The sequence below is a fragment of the Oncorhynchus gorbuscha genome, linkage group LG25, assembly GCF_021184085.1.
Source record: "Oncorhynchus gorbuscha isolate QuinsamMale2020 ecotype Even-year linkage group LG25, OgorEven_v1.0, whole genome shotgun sequence".
Lineage (NCBI taxonomy): Eukaryota > Metazoa > Chordata > Actinopteri > Salmoniformes > Salmonidae > Oncorhynchus > Oncorhynchus gorbuscha.
This window is the reverse complement of record NC_060197.1, coordinates 13,282,393-13,301,552: the sequence shown is the minus strand read 5'-3', so window position 1 is coordinate 13,301,552 and position 19,160 is coordinate 13,282,393. Positions and strand designations below refer to the sequence as shown.

The 19,160-nt window shown below is 44.3% G+C and overlaps 2 protein-coding genes across 2 annotated transcripts in view; one reads left to right on the top strand and one right to left on the bottom strand.

Moving 5' to 3' along the window:
* The window catches only part of LOC124013981 (conserved oligomeric Golgi complex subunit 5-like), a 114,864-nt gene that overhangs the window by 89,996 nt on the left and 5,708 nt on the right, over positions 1-19,160 (bottom strand). The window contains exon 6 of the mRNA XM_046328598.1: positions 16,805-16,925. Coding sequence (XP_046184554.1) covers positions 16,805-16,925 — 121 coding nt within the window. The remainder of the gene's footprint in view (positions 1-16,804; positions 16,926-19,160) is intronic.
* LOC124013982 (G-protein coupled receptor 22-like) lies at positions 2,288-10,566 on the top strand. Its single transcript, XM_046328599.1, has 4 exons — positions 2,288-2,944; positions 3,779-3,905; positions 5,748-5,894; positions 6,148-10,566. The coding sequence occupies exons 2-4, from the start codon at positions 3,783-3,785 to the stop codon at positions 7,228-7,230; spliced, it is 1,353 nt and encodes a 450-aa protein (XP_046184555.1). The 5' UTR covers positions 2,288-2,944; positions 3,779-3,782; the 3' UTR covers positions 7,231-10,566.

The window sequence follows — 19,160 nt, the reverse complement described above, 5'->3', positions numbered from 1 at the left end:
CGTGTCATACGGATCCCACACTGTCCGTGTTCCGTGTCATACGGATCCCACACTGTCGTGTACCGTGTCATACGGATCCCACACTGTCGTGTTCCGTGTCATAACGATCATACACTGTCATGTTCCGTGTCATACGGATCCCACACTGTCATGTTCCGTGTCATAACGATTATACACTGTCATGTTCCGTGTCATACGGATCCCACACTGTCGTGTACCGTGTCATACGGATCCCACACTGTCGTGTTCCGTGTCATAACGATCATACACTGTCATGTTCCGTGTCATACGGATCCCACACTGTCATGTTCCGTGTCATAACGATTATACACTGTCATGTTCCGTGTCATACGGATCCCACACTGTCGTGTTCCATGTCATACGGATCCCACACTGTCGTGTACCGTGTCATACGGATCCCACACTGTCGTGTTCCGTGTCATAACGATCATACACTGTCATGTTCCGTGTCATACGGATCCCACACTGTCATGTTCCGTGTCATAACGATTATACACTGTCATGTTCCGTGTCATACGGATCCCACACTGTCGTGTTCCATGTCATACGGATCCCACACTGTCATGTTCCGTGTCATAACGATCATACACTGTCATGTTCCATGTCATACGGATCCCACACTGTCATGTTCCATGTCATACGGATCCTACACTGTCATGTTCCATGTCATACGGATCCCACACTGTCGTGTTCCATGTCATACGGATCCCACACTGTCATGTTCCGTGTCATAACGATCATACACTGTCATGTTCCATGTCATACGGATCCCACACTGTCATGTTCCATGTCATACGGATCCTACACTGTCATGTTCCGTGTCATAACGATCATACACTGTCATGTTCCATGTCATACGGATCCCACACTGTCATGTTCCGTGTCATAACGATCATACACTGTCATGTTCCATGTCATAACGATCATACACTGTCATGTTCCATGTCATACGGATCATGCACTGTTATATGCTCTGTGTCATATGGATCATACACTGTCATGTTCTATGTCATACGGATCATACGCTCTGTCATAGGAGTTTCTCTCTTCTCCCAGTAGCACTACCACTCTCTGGCCCTCTCGAGCTTCTGTTCACACACAGCCAAACAGCCACAGCAAGAGATGAAGACAGAGAGATGAAGACAGAGAGAGAGCGAGAGAGAGAGCGAGAGAGAGAGCAAGAGAGAGAGCGAGAGAGAGAGAGAGAGCAAGAGAGAGAGAGAGCAAGAGCGAGAGCAAGAGAGAGAGTGAGAGCAAGAGAGAGAGCAAGAGAGAGAGCAAGAGAGAGAGCAAGAGAGAGAGCAAGAGAGAGAGCAAGAGAGAGACACGGAGCATGTGGTTTGAGCAAGAGAGAGAGGGAGAGAGAGAGGGAGAGAGAGAGGGAGAGAGCGAGCGAGAGAGAGAGCGAGCGAGAGAGCGAGCAAGAGGGAGAGCAAGAGGGAGAGCAAGAGGGAGCAAGTGAGTGAGATGACAGAGGAGGGAGGGAGCCTGCACAAAGGACCAGTTCGAAGACTGAGGGCTCATTTGTCAAACAAACGCATGACAGAGACTTCAGTATCAAGAACAGCAGATGGCCTTGAATAGCCAACGGTATAATAAGTAAGACATCCACTATGAATCAAACAAGAGATATAAAGAGAGAGGTGTTCTGTCTCTCCATCCCTCTCCATCCCCTTTTCTTGGGGGGAGGATAATTAATTCAATAAAAACCCGATTAGAGGTTATTAACAAAACACACTATAAACAGACAGGCAGATCTATCACTGGGTTAACTTAATGTACAGTTACTGTTACTGACACAGCTCAACAGACTGTCTGGATAATGATCATTTGGATCTGATATGTCATGACACACTTTCTTCTCATTCATTATCCTCCTATCGTTTACTTATCTTCCTCTCTCCATCTTTTCTTTTTGTTCTCCAGGACGACAATTGAGGGAGGAAAAATAAACAGAAGGACGATGACGTCGTCCCCTGATTTGTCCCCCTCTCTGACTCTATGATAGAAAGAGAGAGAGAGAACGCACCAAATGGCACACAGGTGGCGGCCCAGTGTTCTAATATATTCTCCTCTCTCTCCAAAGTAGCTAATGACCTTCCTCCCAGCCTGGTCTGAATTGGTACAAGGTGCCACAGCACTGAGGTGATCCTGCCTCACTCCAGTGGAATTACAAGGTGTGAGGAGAAGGAAAAGGCCATTGACCTTTGCTCCGCTCTCTGGAAGGTGATGGAGGGTTGTTTCTGAAGGGTGTCGGGGGGGGGGGTACGTACAGAAGGAAAAGGGGAGGACAGTTGAGTATCAGCCAGGCACTGCTCTGGCTCTGTTAAGATCCAAGGAGGACTACAGATCAAATAACAAAGAACAACGAGCAGCTGCCTAAAAGAAACCATTCATTTAGTAGAACACGTGGATGGACGCTACAATGCACATCCTCTCCCTACCCACTGCGGACGACCGGTGAATGTGTTTCTGCGTTTAATGAATCCTCAGTGCTTCTCCCTAACCGGAATACAGTGTTTTTATTGGATGTACGAGAGCAGACCAGTCCTCTGTGATCCATCACTGTTGTTTTGCAGCCTCTGGGCTAAAACAAAACCGAGAAATCTTTTGAAGGTGGACTGCTTTTTCTCTCGTGGTGGAGCTGAATTTGAAATAGAAAAGGAAGGATTCAAGAAACACAGTTTCAGCTTGCTCCAACTGCACTCGTCGGCACCATAATCTCCCCGTTATTTTGACAAAGGGCTGCACCATTAGGATTAAACGTGTGCCAAGTGGAGATTCCTGCTGCTACTACATAAGTATTATGATTACTACTCCTACAGAACTATGGCTGGAGATGATGATTTCCTATTGAGGCCTCAGCAAGTCGGCTCTGGCTGGTTCGTGGACTCTTGAAGGGGAGACGGCACACGAGGGAGGGGTGAGTACAGTGCGTCTGCAATATGATTGCTTACGGAGCCACAAAAGGACAGTCTTTTTGGACAGTCCTTCTCGGGACAGATCACACAGGAAACGGTTATATCTAGACATAAAAGCAAAGCAAGGACATGAATTACTGAAATACCTAAGGACATGGACACATTTGATCAAAGTAGCCACAAAACACAACTCTAAACCTAATGTAACAACAAAACACTGACATGACTATTAGGTCCAGTCAGCAAAGAATTTAACACTTGATAAAGGTGTCAGAAATGAAGGAATAAAGGCAGAGGACTCATTTGTCACTCTCTTTCCACAAAGAGAAAAACTTACCATGCACAGCAGAAAAACAGTTTTTTTTAAAGCACAGCGGAAAGCTGCGGAAGTTGGCTCTTTGAATTATAATTGACACCTTTTGAAAGATTCCATCAAGATGACATCACAAAACGAGTTTGTGATTGAAACTTCCACACTCGAAAAGGTTCACACGTCGGCCACATTTCACAGGTAAAAATACACAAGTAAAAATACACTCAGACGAAGTCCCAGACACAAAAACAGACAGACAGATTGACATTTAAAAAGAATAGAAATAGCCTATTCTTCACTGTTCTATGCTCCCATATAACCTAGTTTCAACTTCCTGAAGATACAGGAAATGACAATGAGACACATAAGACATAGATGAGAGGAAGTCAAGAGTCATGTATGCTATACACTTTTGTGGTGAAACACAACACCTTTATCCCCCCCATATATATGTTAATGCAATCAGTCCCGGTTCTGATCTCTCTCCTTTCCCTCCTCTCTCTGTGTCACCACGTCTCTCTAGGATAATGCATACCCCTCCTGTGCTGAACTCAGAAGCCGCCATGAGCAACGTTACAGTCCTCGACACCTCGGAACCCTCTGACCTTGATATGACCCAGTCTGCCGTACCCTACCCAGTCAGCTTCCAGGTACACGCTCACATCACGTCTACTTTCTTTAAAACTTAGTTCCACGTCAGTTACCGTGATTAAAGCAGTTATCACAGAAAATCTATTTTCACGATAAAAGCAAATTTCATGATTAAAGCCTACAGTTGAAGTCGGAAGTTTACATACACCTTAGCCAAATACATTTAATCTCAGTTTCACAATTCCTGACATTTAATCCTAGTAAAAATTCAATTTTAGGTCAGTTAGGATCACCACTATATTTTAAGAATGCGAAATGTCCGAATAATAGTAGAGAGAATGATTTATTTCAGCTTGTATGTCTTTCATCACATTCCCAGTGGGTCAGAAGTTTACATACACTCAATTAGTATTTGGTAGCATTGCCTTTATATTGTTTAACTTGGGTCAAACGTTTCAGGTAGCCTTCCACAAGCTTCCCACAATAAGTTGGGTGAATTTTGAGCCATTCCTCCTGACAGAGCTGGTGTAACAGAGTCAGGTTTGTAGGCCTCCTTGCTTGCACACACTTTTTTAGTTCTGCCCACAAATTATCTATGGGATTGAGGTCAGAGCTTTGTGATGGCCACTCCAATACCTCGACTTTGTTGTCCTTAAGCCATTGTGCCACAACTTTGGAAGTATGCTTGGGGTCATTGTCCATTTGGAAGACCCATTTGAGACCAAGCTTTAACTTCCTGACTGATGTCTTGAGATGTTGCTTCAATATATCCACATAATTCTCTTTCCTCATGATGCCATCTATTTTGTGAAGTGTTCCAGTCCCTCTTGCAGCAAAGCACCCCCACAACATGATGCTGCCACCCCCGTGCTTCACGGTTCGGATGGTGTTCTTCAGCTTGCAAACCTCCCCCTTCTTCCTCCAAACATAACAATGGTCATTATGGCCAAACAGTTCTATTTTTGTTTCATCAGAGGACATTTCTCCAAAAAGTACCATCTTTGTCACCATGTGCAGTTGCAAACCGTAGTCTGGCTTTTTTTAATTGTGGTTTTGGAGCAGTGGCTTCTTCCTTGCTGAGCAGCCTTTCAGGATATGTCAATATAGGACTTGTTTTACTGTGGATATAGATACTTTTATACCCGTTTCCTCCAGCATCTTCACAAGGTCCTTTGCTGTTGTTCTGGGATTAAGTTGCACTTTTCGCAACAAAGTACGTTAATCTCTAAGAGACAGTACGCGTCTCCTTCTTGAGCGGTATGACGGCTGCTTGGTCCCATGGTGTTTATACTTGCGTAATATTGTTTGAACGTGGTACCTTCAGGTGTTTGGAAATTGCTCCCAAGGATGAACCAGACTAGTGGAGGTCTACAATTGTTATTCTGAGGTCTTGGCTGATTTCTTTTGATTTTCCCATGATGTCAAGCAAAGAGGCACTGAGTTTGAAGGTAGGCCTTGAAATACATCCACAGGTACACCTCCAATTTACTCAAATGATGTCAATAAGCCAATCATAAGCTTCTAAAGCCATTACATCATTTTCTGGAATTTTCCAAGCTGTTTAAAAGGCACAGTCAACTTAGAAACCCCTGACACACTGAAATTATAAGTGAAATAATCGGTCTGTAAACAATTGTTGGAAAAATGACTTTTGTCATTCAAAGTAGATGTCCTAACAGACTTGCCAAAACTATAGTTTGTTAACGAGACATTTGTGGAGTGGTTGAAAAACGAGTTTCAATGACTCCAACTTAAGTGTATGTAAACTTCCGACATAAACTGTATATCACAATGAAAGCAGTTACCACAATGAAATTGGTGATCATGATACAAGCAGATATTACAATACTATTATTGTGATAGCATTTAGGTTTTACGATAATGATACTATTATCCTCCAGGTGTCGCTGACAGGGTTCCTGCTGCTGGAGATCGTGCTGGGCCTAAGCAGTAACCTGACAGTGCTGGTCCTCTACTGCATGAAGCAGAACCTCATCACCTCCGTGTCCAACATCGTCACCATGAATCTCCACGTCCTAGACGTACTAGTGAGTGTCAGTATTTGACGTTTCCATTAGGCACGGGCCTCGGATCAGTGAAAATACAAACTTTAACCATTGGGAGGGAGAACACAAAACTGACCTTAGATCAATGTGTGGGGAAAATTCCAGTGAGTGTCTAAGAGGAGATGATTGCAGTGAAATTGGTCTGTGACAAATTTCAAGATTCTTCAGGAATCTGTAGAAGGAGACAAATTTAACTAATAATAATCTTTATCCGTATTTATCTCTCTGGTTCCAGGTGTGTGTGTCTTGCATCCCTCTGACTGCCGTGGTAATACTCCTCCCCCTAGAGGCTGATACAGCGCTGGTCTGCTGCTTCCACGAGGCCTGTGTCTCCTTCGCTAGCGTAGCCACTGCCTCGAACGTGTTAGCCATCACTGTCGACCGCTACGACATCTCAGTGCGTCCAGCCAACCGCATGCTAACCATGGGCCGCGCCGTGGCTCTGCTGGGCTTCATTTGGGCTATGTCCTTCTTCAGTTTCCTGGTCCCCTTCATGGAGGTGGGCTTCTTCAGCGATTTTGGCTCCGAGTTCGTCAACCAGACTGCAGTTGCCTCTGTGGTCCATACTAATGAGTACTACACAGAGCTGGGTCTGTACTACCACCTCTTGGCTCAGATCCCCATCTTCTTCTTCACAGCCATAGTCATGCTGGTGACCTACTACAAGATACTCCAGGCCCTGAACATCCGCATCGGGACGCGCTTCCAACACAACCAGCCCAAGAAGAAGCAGCGCAAGAAGAAGACCATCTCCTTGACCACCGCAACGCAGGTGGAATCTACAGATGCATCCCAGGGCAGCGGGGCAGTCAGAGGGGGCGGAAACCCACCTGCTGTCCTATCGATGCGGACCTCCGTCTCCGTCCTCATGGCTCTGCGCAGGGCCGTTAAACGCCACCGGGAACGGCGGGAGAGGCAGAAACGCGTCTTCAGGATGTCCCTACTCATCATCTCCACCTTCCTGCTCTGCTGGACACCCATCACAGTCCTCAACACGGTCATCCTCAGCGCAGGGCCCTCAGACTTCACGGTCAAGTTGCGGTTGGGTTTCCTGGTCATGGCCTACGGGACGACCATCTTCCACCCGCTGCTCTACGCCTTCACCAGGCAGAAGTTCCAGAAGGTGTTGAAGAGCAAGATGAAGAGGGTGGTGTCCGTGGTTGAGGCTGAGCCCATGCCCAACAACGTGGTCATTCACAACTCCTGGATCGACCCCAAGAGGAACAACAAGAAAGTCACCTTTGAGGAGACTGAGGTCAGGCAGAAGTGTCTATCTTCCCAAGACCTGGAATCAAACAACATCGTCTGTCTTCCATGATAAGGCTATAGTGCATCGTGAAGATTGGCGCGGCTTGGGGGCAGTTCAGTCGAAAGACATACCTCTCAACAGAGGTGGCAGAGTGGGATAACTTGGAATAAGCTATGTCCATCTTCAGAGAAAGTGGAATAAAGAGAATTTCTGAGAAGCCATTGAATATCTGCATGGCTAGAGGGAGTTGGTAGACATGAGTCTGAGCCAAGGTCAAGACAGAAAAGCTTCGGTTCAGAAGATGCAGAATAAGACAATGTGGATTATGAGGACGTGAAATAAGAATAAAATGGAATAAGCAACGGACACATACAGGGTGACAAAACATTATCAGGAACCGACTCGTTTTAAAAAGAGAAACCACTTATCCAAAGCAGTAATGTAAATGAAAGTGTTTCACCTGTATAGTTACCCTAAAGGGGATAATTTATTACTATTTATTGGAAGAGGTTGATGTGGCGTCAAGGACAATTTAAACAAAGTACTGTACCTACTGCATGGTGTTGTTATAGCCCGTAACATAATTATTGTGTATAGTCATGTACAGTGTATAGAATAAATATATGTTTACAACACAAAGGAAAGATTCACCCATTTTGAATGTTATATCGTATTGTGCATCTCTGAGCTATAAACAATGATGCAAAATGCGTCATACTGTATTTCTGCCTGCTTGAATAGCCTTTTAGCTCAGATACACATGAAAACAAATGACCCCTGGAATCGATAGAACATAGCTCAGAGATAGACAAATATGATATAACATTTAAAATAGGTGACTTTTTCTTTTAAGCACTAAGTATCTGTCCTTTTATAATAAATAACATGAAAAAAGTTTAGAGGCCATTCTGTTGGGTATTCTGGTTAAAGGGCCTTCTGTCACATATTCCCCACTTCACTATGCTTTTGTAAACTTGGCCACTAAGGCACAGATGACATCAAGTCAGTGTAGCGCCACAAATATTTACAGGTGAAATTCCACTTCCCCCTTTCCTGTCCTCTGAAAGTCTCTTTCCATGTGCCTGTTATATGTGTGATTTGGTGTAAGATGGAGGGATAGAAACAGAGGCAAGCAGCACTTTACAACTTTACAAGCGAGAGGCTGCAATCTGAATCACAATCACAGCATTACTAAGACATGACCTTATGATTTCAACACATAATCAGCGCCTGTAGCCTAACCATCCTGAGATGACTCCAGCTGCTCTACCGGCCGTAACACAGCTGTTTTGCTACTTTTCTTATTATCTAGCCACAGGCCGGGGTGAAGAGAACAGCATGGCTGCCAAAACTGAAGCCTGCTTGCTTCCTTTCATAATCACACTGAGGCCAACTGGCAAATCAATCTGTATTTTCTGGTTGGAGTTGGAGGACACAGAGTGAGCGATTGACTGAGGACTCGGACCTACTGCAATCCATAGCGCTTAGCAAGGCTGGGGCAAGTGGGGGGGGGGGGGATTCTGAAGTGGTCTAGTCACGGGCTATGTGGTGTTGATACAACACTCGCCACAACACTTGCCCTTGCCTCTCTCCCACGCTTGATGCCTTGTGATTACCAAGGCTAGGACTGCTAGCTAGATCATAAAGGCTGACTGTGGCAGGCGATGCATCACAATCACTCTCCCTCCCCGCCTCCATCATGACACGGGAAGGTCAAGGTGGTTTACCCTATTCTGTGTCAGAGATGCGGTCACACACACACAATACCAATGCACTGTACCTAGCAATCTGTTCAGCTGAGAGAGGGCATCTAGATGCTAGGAAGGGGAGGGGATGTGAGCGAGGGGAGAAATGTCTGGACACTTAAAGAATGACTCATATTCTGTAATGCATTCAAGGTTAAAAACATTTTTGTCTAAACTGCCATTCAAGATGTCCTTGCAATGTTTGTTTCGGGCAAGTGTGTGTAAACATGTACATCCCTCTCATATCTCTCGGCCGATGAGATAATAGGGTACATTTCCATTGAGGAATTATTTTTTGACCTACAGTGTGTGGGGTGTGGTCATATGCCATATCAGTCAAGGCACCATGTGAGGTCAGGAAGAGAACAGCGTAAAAAAAAAAAAACTGTGGGACAGTTTGGCTGGGCGTCAACCGCCCCACTCTGTAGAGGTCAGAGTGGCTCTATGCTTTGGGTATGGTATGCAGCCAAGCTTTCTGTTTTAGAACCCTCATCGAATGACCCTTGGAGTCTCCTAAAAATCACTCTGTCTCCATGAGCATTTTAAGAGCTGGGGCACTTTGCTGGCTGTTTTCCAGCAAGCAGCACTAAAGACAGGTTGGCGAAGTTGATTGAAGATCCATCTAACTGTTCATTACAGGTTGGCTCGCTCCTCAGGCGCCATTACCAAATGAACGGGAGAACCACTTGTCTCCATGAAGTAAATGAGTAATGCATAGACAAACCAACACTTTACCACAATCTTCACAAATTGACTGATTGTCTATGCCTACATAGAGGATGTGCACACTGCATAGGTTCACGAAAGTTAGACTCCAGGCTACATTTCATTGGTCGAAAACATCAAGCCTATTCTTTATATAGGCCTCGGCTATCGGTCTCTACATGAGTAGAGTGCCGAGGAGGATACATTGAACCGCTATCCTCTCTGAAGTAGCAGTAATCTCGCCTGTCTAAGCGATCAGTCTCACAGAACTCTGAGTCATCAGACCGGAGTGGAGCAGAATTCTATTCTCGAATGAAATGAAGAAAGATGAGCCTAGACAGAGGATGTCAAAACCACCAAACATTCTTCAGGAAATATAGACCTATCAGCATTGCCAGCTGGGGAGCCAAATGGAATTTACTGATAAGATTGGAACAGTTGGTTCAACCTCTCATGAATACTTCCTAGGGTGTTTGGTGACATCATCTTAATCCTGTATGTCATCCCGGGCGCTACCTGGAAAACTACTCAGAGTAGGCCTATCTGACTGAAATATCCGCCTCTGGTCCTCTAGACCACACCATTTCCCACCCTCTTAGCTCACTTACTGCACACCAGGCCCCCCGCTCTCTCTTCCATCTCTCACTCTCTCTCTCTCCTTACCTTTCCATCTATACAGTATCTCTCTCCTCTGTTCCCTCTAACAACACTCAGCCCAGGGTCGCACGTGGCCGATAAGAGGAGTGCTTTTGATCCCGGAGGCCCTGCGTTTTCTAGTGTTCTGGAGTGTTCTGTGTGACAGGGTTGTTATGTAAAAGGTTGTTGTGCATTCGTTATGTATGACCAAAAAAGGTCTAGCTCATATGAGGAGAGGTATTTTGTGGTGCTGGGCCTCTCAATGGCTTAGCCAACTGCCAACTATACTTTGTCAATAAATTGAAAACAATTAATTGCATTTCCATCCCTGTCCCCCTTTCTTCAATCTTCCCTCTCTTCTATGTTATCCCTCCTTCCTTTCCTCCACTCCCATGTGACTAGCCTCAGTCTGACTGACAGTCAGGACCATTGTGTCATTATAGCTGGTCTCCCGTGCTGGCTGCTGTGACTGACGGTTACCACAGTGACCGACACTTCATCCGCTCTGACTGACAGCCAGGGCTGTGGTCCCACAGCAGCGGAAACCAATAAAGCCGAGATATTAGAGGAAGACGACATAGACACGACTGGATGAAAACTTGCCAAAGATATTGAGTCAAATGAGACAATGCAATACCACCAAATTATTGCTCGATGACGTCATATGCAGTCACACTGAAAATACAATGAACAAACATATAAACACAACATGTAAAGTGTTGGTCCCATGTTTCATGAGCTGAAATAAAAGATCCCTGAAATGTTCCATACGTACAAAAAGATTCTCTCAAATTTTGTGCACACGTTTGTTTACATCCCTGTTGGTGAGCATTTCTCCTTTGCCAAGATAATTCATCCACCTGACAGGTGTGGCATATCAAGAAGCTGACTAAACAGCATGATCACTCCACATGTGCACCTTGTGCTGGGGGACAATAAAAGGCCAATCTAAAATGGTCAGTTTTGTCACACAACACAATGTCATAGATGTCTTAAGTTTTGAGTGAGCGTGCAATAGGCATGCTGACAGCAGGAATGTCCACCAGAGCTGTTGCCAGATAATTGAATGTTAATTTCTCTACCATAAGTAATCTCAAACTTTGTTTTTAGAATTTGGCAGTACGTCCAACTGGCCTCACAACCGCAGACCACATGTATAACGTCGTGTGGACCAGCAGTTTTCTGATAGCACTCTGTTCACAACGTTGACCTATGGTGGCGGTGGGGTTATGGTATGGGCAGGTATAAGCTACGGACAACAAACACAACTGCATTTTACCGATGGCAATTTGAATGCACAGAGATACCTTGACAGAAACCTTGAGGTCCATTCATCTGCCACCATCATTTAATGCTTCAGCATGATAATGCATGGCCAAATGTCGCAAGGATCTGTACACAATTCCTGGAAGCTGAAAATGTCCCAGTTCTTCCATGGCATGCATACTCACCAGACATGTCACCCATTGAGCATGCTCTGGATCGACATGTACGACAGAGTGTCCAGTTTCTGCCAATATCCAGCAACTTCGCACAGCCATTGAAGAGGATTAGGACAACATTCCACAGGCCACAATCAACAGCCACAATCAACTCGAAGCGAAGGAGATGTGTCATACTGCATGAGGCAAATGGTGGTCACACCAGATTCTGACTGGTTGTCTGATCCACACCACTACTCTTTTTTAAAGGTATCTGTGACTAATAGATGAATATCTGTATTCCCAGTCGTGAAATCCATAGAATTGGCGCTAATTCATTTATTTCAATTTATTGATTTCCTTCCTTATAGGATCTGTAACTCAGTCAAATGTTTGAAATTGGTGCATGTTGCGTTTACATTTTTGTTCAGTATAGTTTGTTTTCTATTATAAGTAACAGATATCGAACGTTGTAGTCAATTTGATCCAAGCCAAAGCCAATCCTACAACAGACAGCTACGCTACGCAGTCCAACATCAGTGCAAATAAAGGGAATAGGGATGTGGCTTTTGAGTCCCTCCTCAACAACAGCAGGCTGCTCTCTCTGTGTCCCCTCCATCCCGCCACCGAATCCACTTCAATCACTTTATTACAGTCGGCAGGTGGCTCTCCCCCCAGTCACCCCCCTTCTGCAGCCATCCATCCCTTGTTTACTCACTCTTGTTCTTTCTCCACCAGCCACCCCCCATCTGATCCCCTCTCCCTCTCCTCCTATTCAGTCTCTCCCTCTCCTCCCTCTCTCCTACCTGTTCAGTGTTCTCATCCCTGCCCAATGCTACAGGCTGACAGAAGAAAGCACTTCAAATCACATTAGGCTGGCTGTGCTGTGTGATTGTATTAGGCCAGCAGCAGTATCAAGCCTGTAATTCAGGCCTATTATAATGTCCTGGCAGTTGCAGAAAGGGGGCTGAGAGTGGATTGAAGACCGAACGGCCGGTGCAGAAAATTACTGGCTGGAGATTGATTTCTGGCTCCGTTGAAAAGCTTAATAAAAGCTCAAAACAGGGAAAACAACCAGGGAGGTGTCTTGAGAGTCAAGAAAGAGGGAGAGGAGGAGGTTGAGGGGAGGAGAGACAGCATGATGCCAACGAGAGAACAGTGACTCAATCAGCTTTCGTGTTCCATTCAGGCGGCAGTTCGAGCCGAGGTGGCCATTCGTTGTGTTTTGCCAGTCTCATTGTACCTACAGTAGATAATTGTCTAGTTCAACAGGTAGGCCTAAAGTTAGCCTACCGCCACCTCTCACTCTTAAAAACATTTGTATAGTCGTAACCAGATTGGACAGGATTGGTCCTGAAACTCTCCACAATAACAATTTCTGGTATTGGCGGAGATGGGAAATTCCCACCAACATGATCATGTGAAACCCCACATGAAGTGAACTCAACACTGAACACACTCAAAATCAGCTCTGCGGGACCAGAAGTCACAACTGAGTCAACAATCAAACTACTCTTATTTAGTGTGAGAGAGAACTGTGTATTGTACTGTGAGAGAGACGTAAAAATAAACACAAATAATCTGGAACGAACAGCTGACTGAAGACAGGACGGCCGTGCATTCGTAACATGACAAAACTTTGTTGCTCCTTGCTGAAAAAAACTATGTGTTGTAGCAAACAAGGCAACACCCCTGACAATGCAGCAGTATCACCTCAAAACTTGGCAATTTGACTGGTATACTCATGGCTACACTCGCAATGGCTGCCTGTTATTGTGATGCAAACATTTCCACGGTAATGTAGAATGCTAATGAAAATTATGGTAACTGATGTGGTTCATTCAATGGAATGTTTATTTTGTGTGTCCAAAAAAAATAAAAAATAAATCACAACACATATTGATGGTTGGACTCCTTGCTTTTGCTTCCTGCTTCGCTCCTAAGGGTACACTCACAATGTTGTTGCTGTCATTTAGCAGACACTCTTATCCAGAGTGACTTACAGTTGTGAGCACATAAGTTTTCATAATTTTTTTACTCATATTGGTCCCCCGTCGTAATCAAACTCACAACCCTGGCGTTTCATTCTCTATCAACTGAGTCACATGGGATCCTGTGGGCCGCCAATCCACCTATTATGCCATCATTGATTTGAATGGGGACTCCTGTTCTATTCGTTCTATTTCTATGGCAGCACATGCAGTCATGGGTGGAGGAGAGGAGAAAATGGGCATAAATGTACTTTTTATTTATTTTTGCTATTCAAACAGTTTTACAGAGACCGCAGTCATTTGGCTGACCAATGACCGTCAGCCAAAATTCCATGACCGTCACAGCCCTAGTGTGTGTGTGTGTGTGTGTGTGTGTGTGTGTGTGTGTGTGTGTGTGTGTGTGTGTGTGTGTGTGTGTGTGTGTGTGTGTGTGTGTGTGTGTGTGTGTGTGTGTGTGTGTGTGTGTGTGTGTACTAGCTCTTATAAAAGCCACATGATCCACATGCATGGAGAAACAGGAGTAGAACTAATAAATATGTACAAAGTGATTTCTGAAGAGGACATTGATTTTCTCTACCACCTCTCTTTCCCTGCATTGGTCAAATGCAAAATGCAATGAGACTCTTTCTGAGAAATTCACTGGAACCCCTGTCAGGGTACTGCAGTATAATGAAGACTACTGTTAATGTTAAAAGTCCCTCCAACCACAGCATATAAATACATTTGCATCGTACTTTGCTCTGCACTTGGCAGACAGAGTACTCGATTTAGCATTCAGTCACCAGCACAGAGTGCAGAAAACAGGGACCAAATGCATCATTGTTCTCTGTTAGCCTACTTGGCTTGCGTTTGGTACAATCTGTGAGGAATGATAGTGGAGGTTACATTCCAAATGGAACCCTATTCCCTATGTAGTGCACAACTTTTGACAAGGGCCAATAGGGAGCTGGTCAAATGTGGTGCGCTATAGGGAATAGGGTGCCATTTGGGAGACGGACAGAGATCATCACACTGCTCAACATTAAAAAACAAGATCTTATTTTGTGGTTCATTGCATACCATTCAATAGCAATCTATACATAGACTATACAATGGCCTGGTGTTCCTACTATACACAATCCCTTATCCATACTGGTAAATTGCATCCCTGAATGACTTTATAGCTCACTAGCTAAATGTAGAATATTTAGCACAACAACATCAACCCTAATCTCTCGAAAACCCTTCTTCTCCGTATGTAAGGTTTTCAGCCATTACATTTGTCCACATTTGGCTCCATGTAAACTACAATTCTGACCATGTGTTTTAACGTTTAGAAACTTGAATAATCATCGCTTTCGCACCGTTTTCCTGAAACGCATGCTAATACGCCCCTTATCTTTCATGTCAGCGAGAAATAACCTTTCAAATAATAAAAGATACACTTCCTGTTGCAGTTTTGCACAGATCCATACACTGACGAACTACACTTCCTCCCCAGTTAGCTTACACAAATTAAGAGCATGCTAGACAGCTAATTAGCACAGGTGGCGGCCTGTCTTCTGTGAACGAAGGCTGTAACATGGAGATAATGCCATGCGGAAACACTAACCCTAAACCCAATAAAAAGGTTGCCCAGTACATCACTGGGGCCAAGCTCCCTGCCATCCAGGACCTCTATACAAGGCAGTGTCAGAGGAAGGCCCTAGAAATTGTCAAAGACTCCAGCCACCCTAGTCAGACTGTTCTCTCTGCTATCGCACGGCAAGCGGTACCAGAGCGCCAAGTCTAGGTCCAAGAGGCTTCTAAACAGCTGCTACCCCCAAGCCATAAGACTTCTGAACACCTAATCAAATGGCTACCCAGACTATTTGCATTGCCCCCCCACCCCCACCTTTTACACCGCTGCTACTCTCTGTTGTTATCATCTATGCAGTCACTTTAATAACTCTACCCACATGTACATATTACCTCAACTAACCAGTGTACCGGTACCGGTACCCCCCCCCCTCGTATATAGTGTCGCTATTGTTATTTTACTGCTGCTCTTTAATTACTTGTTACTTTAATTTCTTATCCATATTTTTTTAATAATTTTTTTAAACTGCATTGTTGGTTAGGGGCTCGTAAGTAAGCATTTCACTGTAACGTCTACACCTGTTGTATTTGGCGCATGTGACTACTACAATTTGATTAGATTATTGGTAGTTCAAAAGTGCTGTTTCTTTAGATAATCAAGGAAATTTTATTTGAACTCTGTCTGCCAATCATTGGTTTGACTGAAGCCAAATCCAACCTGAGTGACCTTACATACAGTGACCTGCAAGTGACTACACCAATCAGTGAAGAGTACGCCAGCATTTACCCACCTAGCGTGTCAGCAGAGGCTATAGTGAGACGTAAGCAGTGTCCGAGTCAAATCAGACAGTTCTCAAAAAACAAGGACGACCCAGGCACTATTCATATAATTAAAATGCCTTTATTACAAAACAACATGTTCAATAGAACAAAATCTTTCCAAAAATATCAAGATCAAAGACATTTTAATTATATGAAGAGCACTCATTTTTTGATTGCCCAAAAAGCACTTTCCACCAACAGAACAAACATCTACTAACTAGTGTGTCCTTGCAGTGCTTCCTATCCTCCCCTTTCTTCTATAAGTCACTCAGCCAGCTCTTTGAGGCTCTGAGTGATCTCAACACCACCTACACCTCCTACAGTAGGCCTAAATGAGGGGAGTTTCACCTTAGTGGCAGTAGAATTATAGTGAATGAGCAGGGTCACTCACCCAGTTTGCTGAGGCTGATCTGGGCAGCCTTGGGGATCTCATCACCATCTACACCAGGGGTAGACAACCCTGTTCCTGGAGTGCCGCATGTACTGGAGGATTTTGTTCCAACTACACCTGATCAACTGATCAGTTCAATGATTGCCTAAATTCAACACACCTGGCCTTCCAGGTCAGCTAAATCAAAAACATGAAGTGCCTGCGGCACTCCAGGACCAGCGTTGCCTATCCCTGATCTACACTCTCTTTACAGTAGGCCCAAGTGAGGTGAGTTAACCATGTCAGTACTTCAGTACCCAGTTCATTGAGGCTTTGAGCAGCCTTGTCAGTAGTACAGTGTAGTGTATCAGAGGTGAACAGGCAGTGGTCACTCACCCAGTTCGTTGAGGCTCTGGGCAGCCTTGGTGATCTCCCTGCTTCCCCCCTGGAGCTGGCCCTGCAGACGCTTGGACAGGTACAGGATCCTAATGATCCTCCGCAGCAGATCACACGCCACCTGGGAAAAATATAACCAAACAAAATATAACCCCATCTGAACCAGTCTTTCTGAATCTCTATGAGAAGATGTGAGTGAACGTCAAAACTAATATGGAACGATCCTCTTTTTTCGTCATAATTGATTGAAGATCACTTATTGTAAATTATCTCGAATCAATCACTGTCGACACTTCCAAGTATTTATTTTCCTATTGTAGCCTATATTGTAACAATAACGCCGACCATGGGCATATCAATAGTGGTAATGATAACAGTGTGTCTAGCAGCATTGTGGAGCTGTATCTGGGGCTGAAGGACACAGAGGTCAGCAGTGTGTTTGGGCTTAGTAGTGTGTTGGATGCAGTTGAGAGCTGGGGGTCTGTCCCTTCAGCCTCTGTGTGTCTGTGTCTGTGATGTCTGTGTGTCCGTCCCAAGTGTCTGTGTGTCAGACTGATTGCTTTATTTGTTGGTGGCTGAGAAGCTTCCATTTTGTGAGCGAACACTAGACTAAAAGATAAACAAAGCACTCTCCTATTCCCCCTGGATTTATAGTGTGATCATTACCGGTCTCCTTCAGACCCACCTCACCCCAGTCCCACAGAGACGGACAGAATACACACACACACACACACACACACACACACACACACACACACACACACACACACACACACACACACACACACACACACGACAGTCCCTGGGAGTGAAAAGTGAAAAAAGAGGCACAGATATTGGTCCCACAGCACCACTGTCTGTGTCTGTATAAAATAATAAAAAACATTGCAACTATTCTATTCAGAAATCACAGCACCCTCTCCTTTCACAAACCAGGCCCGTGTTAAGATCCTCCCAGCCTGGCATGCCTGCCTGCTACTAGTATCTTCTCTGCAGGATGAATGTCTGAGGTGTAGATAACAACAATAACACTCCACACACACACACAACAAAGCTGAGACAGACAGAGCATCAGAAGACAGACAGCGAACACAGAGACAGAGCCATGTTAGAGGAAAAAGCCAGTTAGAATCACAGTAACCTTTCTGACTGAAGCCAAATTCCATCAATATTTAATAAGCCTTCCCCTCGACTCCACAGACAACGGAGCTGCAGTGTGTGGGCAGTGTGCGTAAGTTGACAGAGCCTGTAAACGCAGAGAGTCTCTATTTCGCTCTCCATCAGGCCGCGGTTACCCAGCCTCGGACAGGACTGGGTCAGGTTGATCACAAGAACAGGTCTTATTTTAAATCACCTGATTGCTTTTTACTGATTTCTTCTAAACGAGTGGCCACTGATAGCGAGATGGATTAAAAACCACAACAGTGATGTCACGGGTTAAGATTGCAGATGCTATCTGAGAACAGGATCAAAGTAATGCTGTTTGAAAGGTTGAGATAACGTTGTAAACCATTAACGTGGCCTTTATGTATTAAATAGTGGAGGATTTACCAAGAAAAACAGATGCATTTTACATAACAGCTAGGATTCCTGGTTTGAAGATCGCTCAGCCTCCATAAGCACAGTTCTATAAATCATCTATATAAATATACCTTTCTCCAAAGTGGTGGTGAGTGATTCCATAATGGCAAGTATGTGCAACAAGAGTAAAAGGGGTCATATACAGTGCCTTGCAAAAGTATTCACCCCCTTCGCTATGAAGCCCCTAAATAAGATCTTGTGCAACCAATTACCTTCAGAAGTCAAATAATTACTTAAATAAAATCCAACAATCTATGTGTCACATGATCTCAGATATATATATATATATATATGGGATGTTCAAAGTTTCGGTAATTTTGTTTTATATGGGAATGTGTATATACATATGTGTATATATACATATGCGTGTGTGTGTATATATGTATGTACGTGTACGTATGTATGTGTACGTGTGTATGTTTATATATATATATATATATATAAACATACACACGTACACATACATACGTACACGTACATACATATATACACACACACGCATATGTATATATACACACGTACACATACATACGTACACATACATACATATATACACACACACACACATATGTATATATACACATATGTATATACACATTCCCATATAAAACAAAATTACCGAAACTTTGAACATCCCACAGATCCCCATTAAATCCATTCTAAAAAAAATGGAAAGAATATGGCACCACAACAAACCTGCCAAGAGAGGGCCGCCCACCAAAACTCACAGACCAGGCAAGGAGGGCATTAATCAGAGAGGCAACAAAGAGACCAA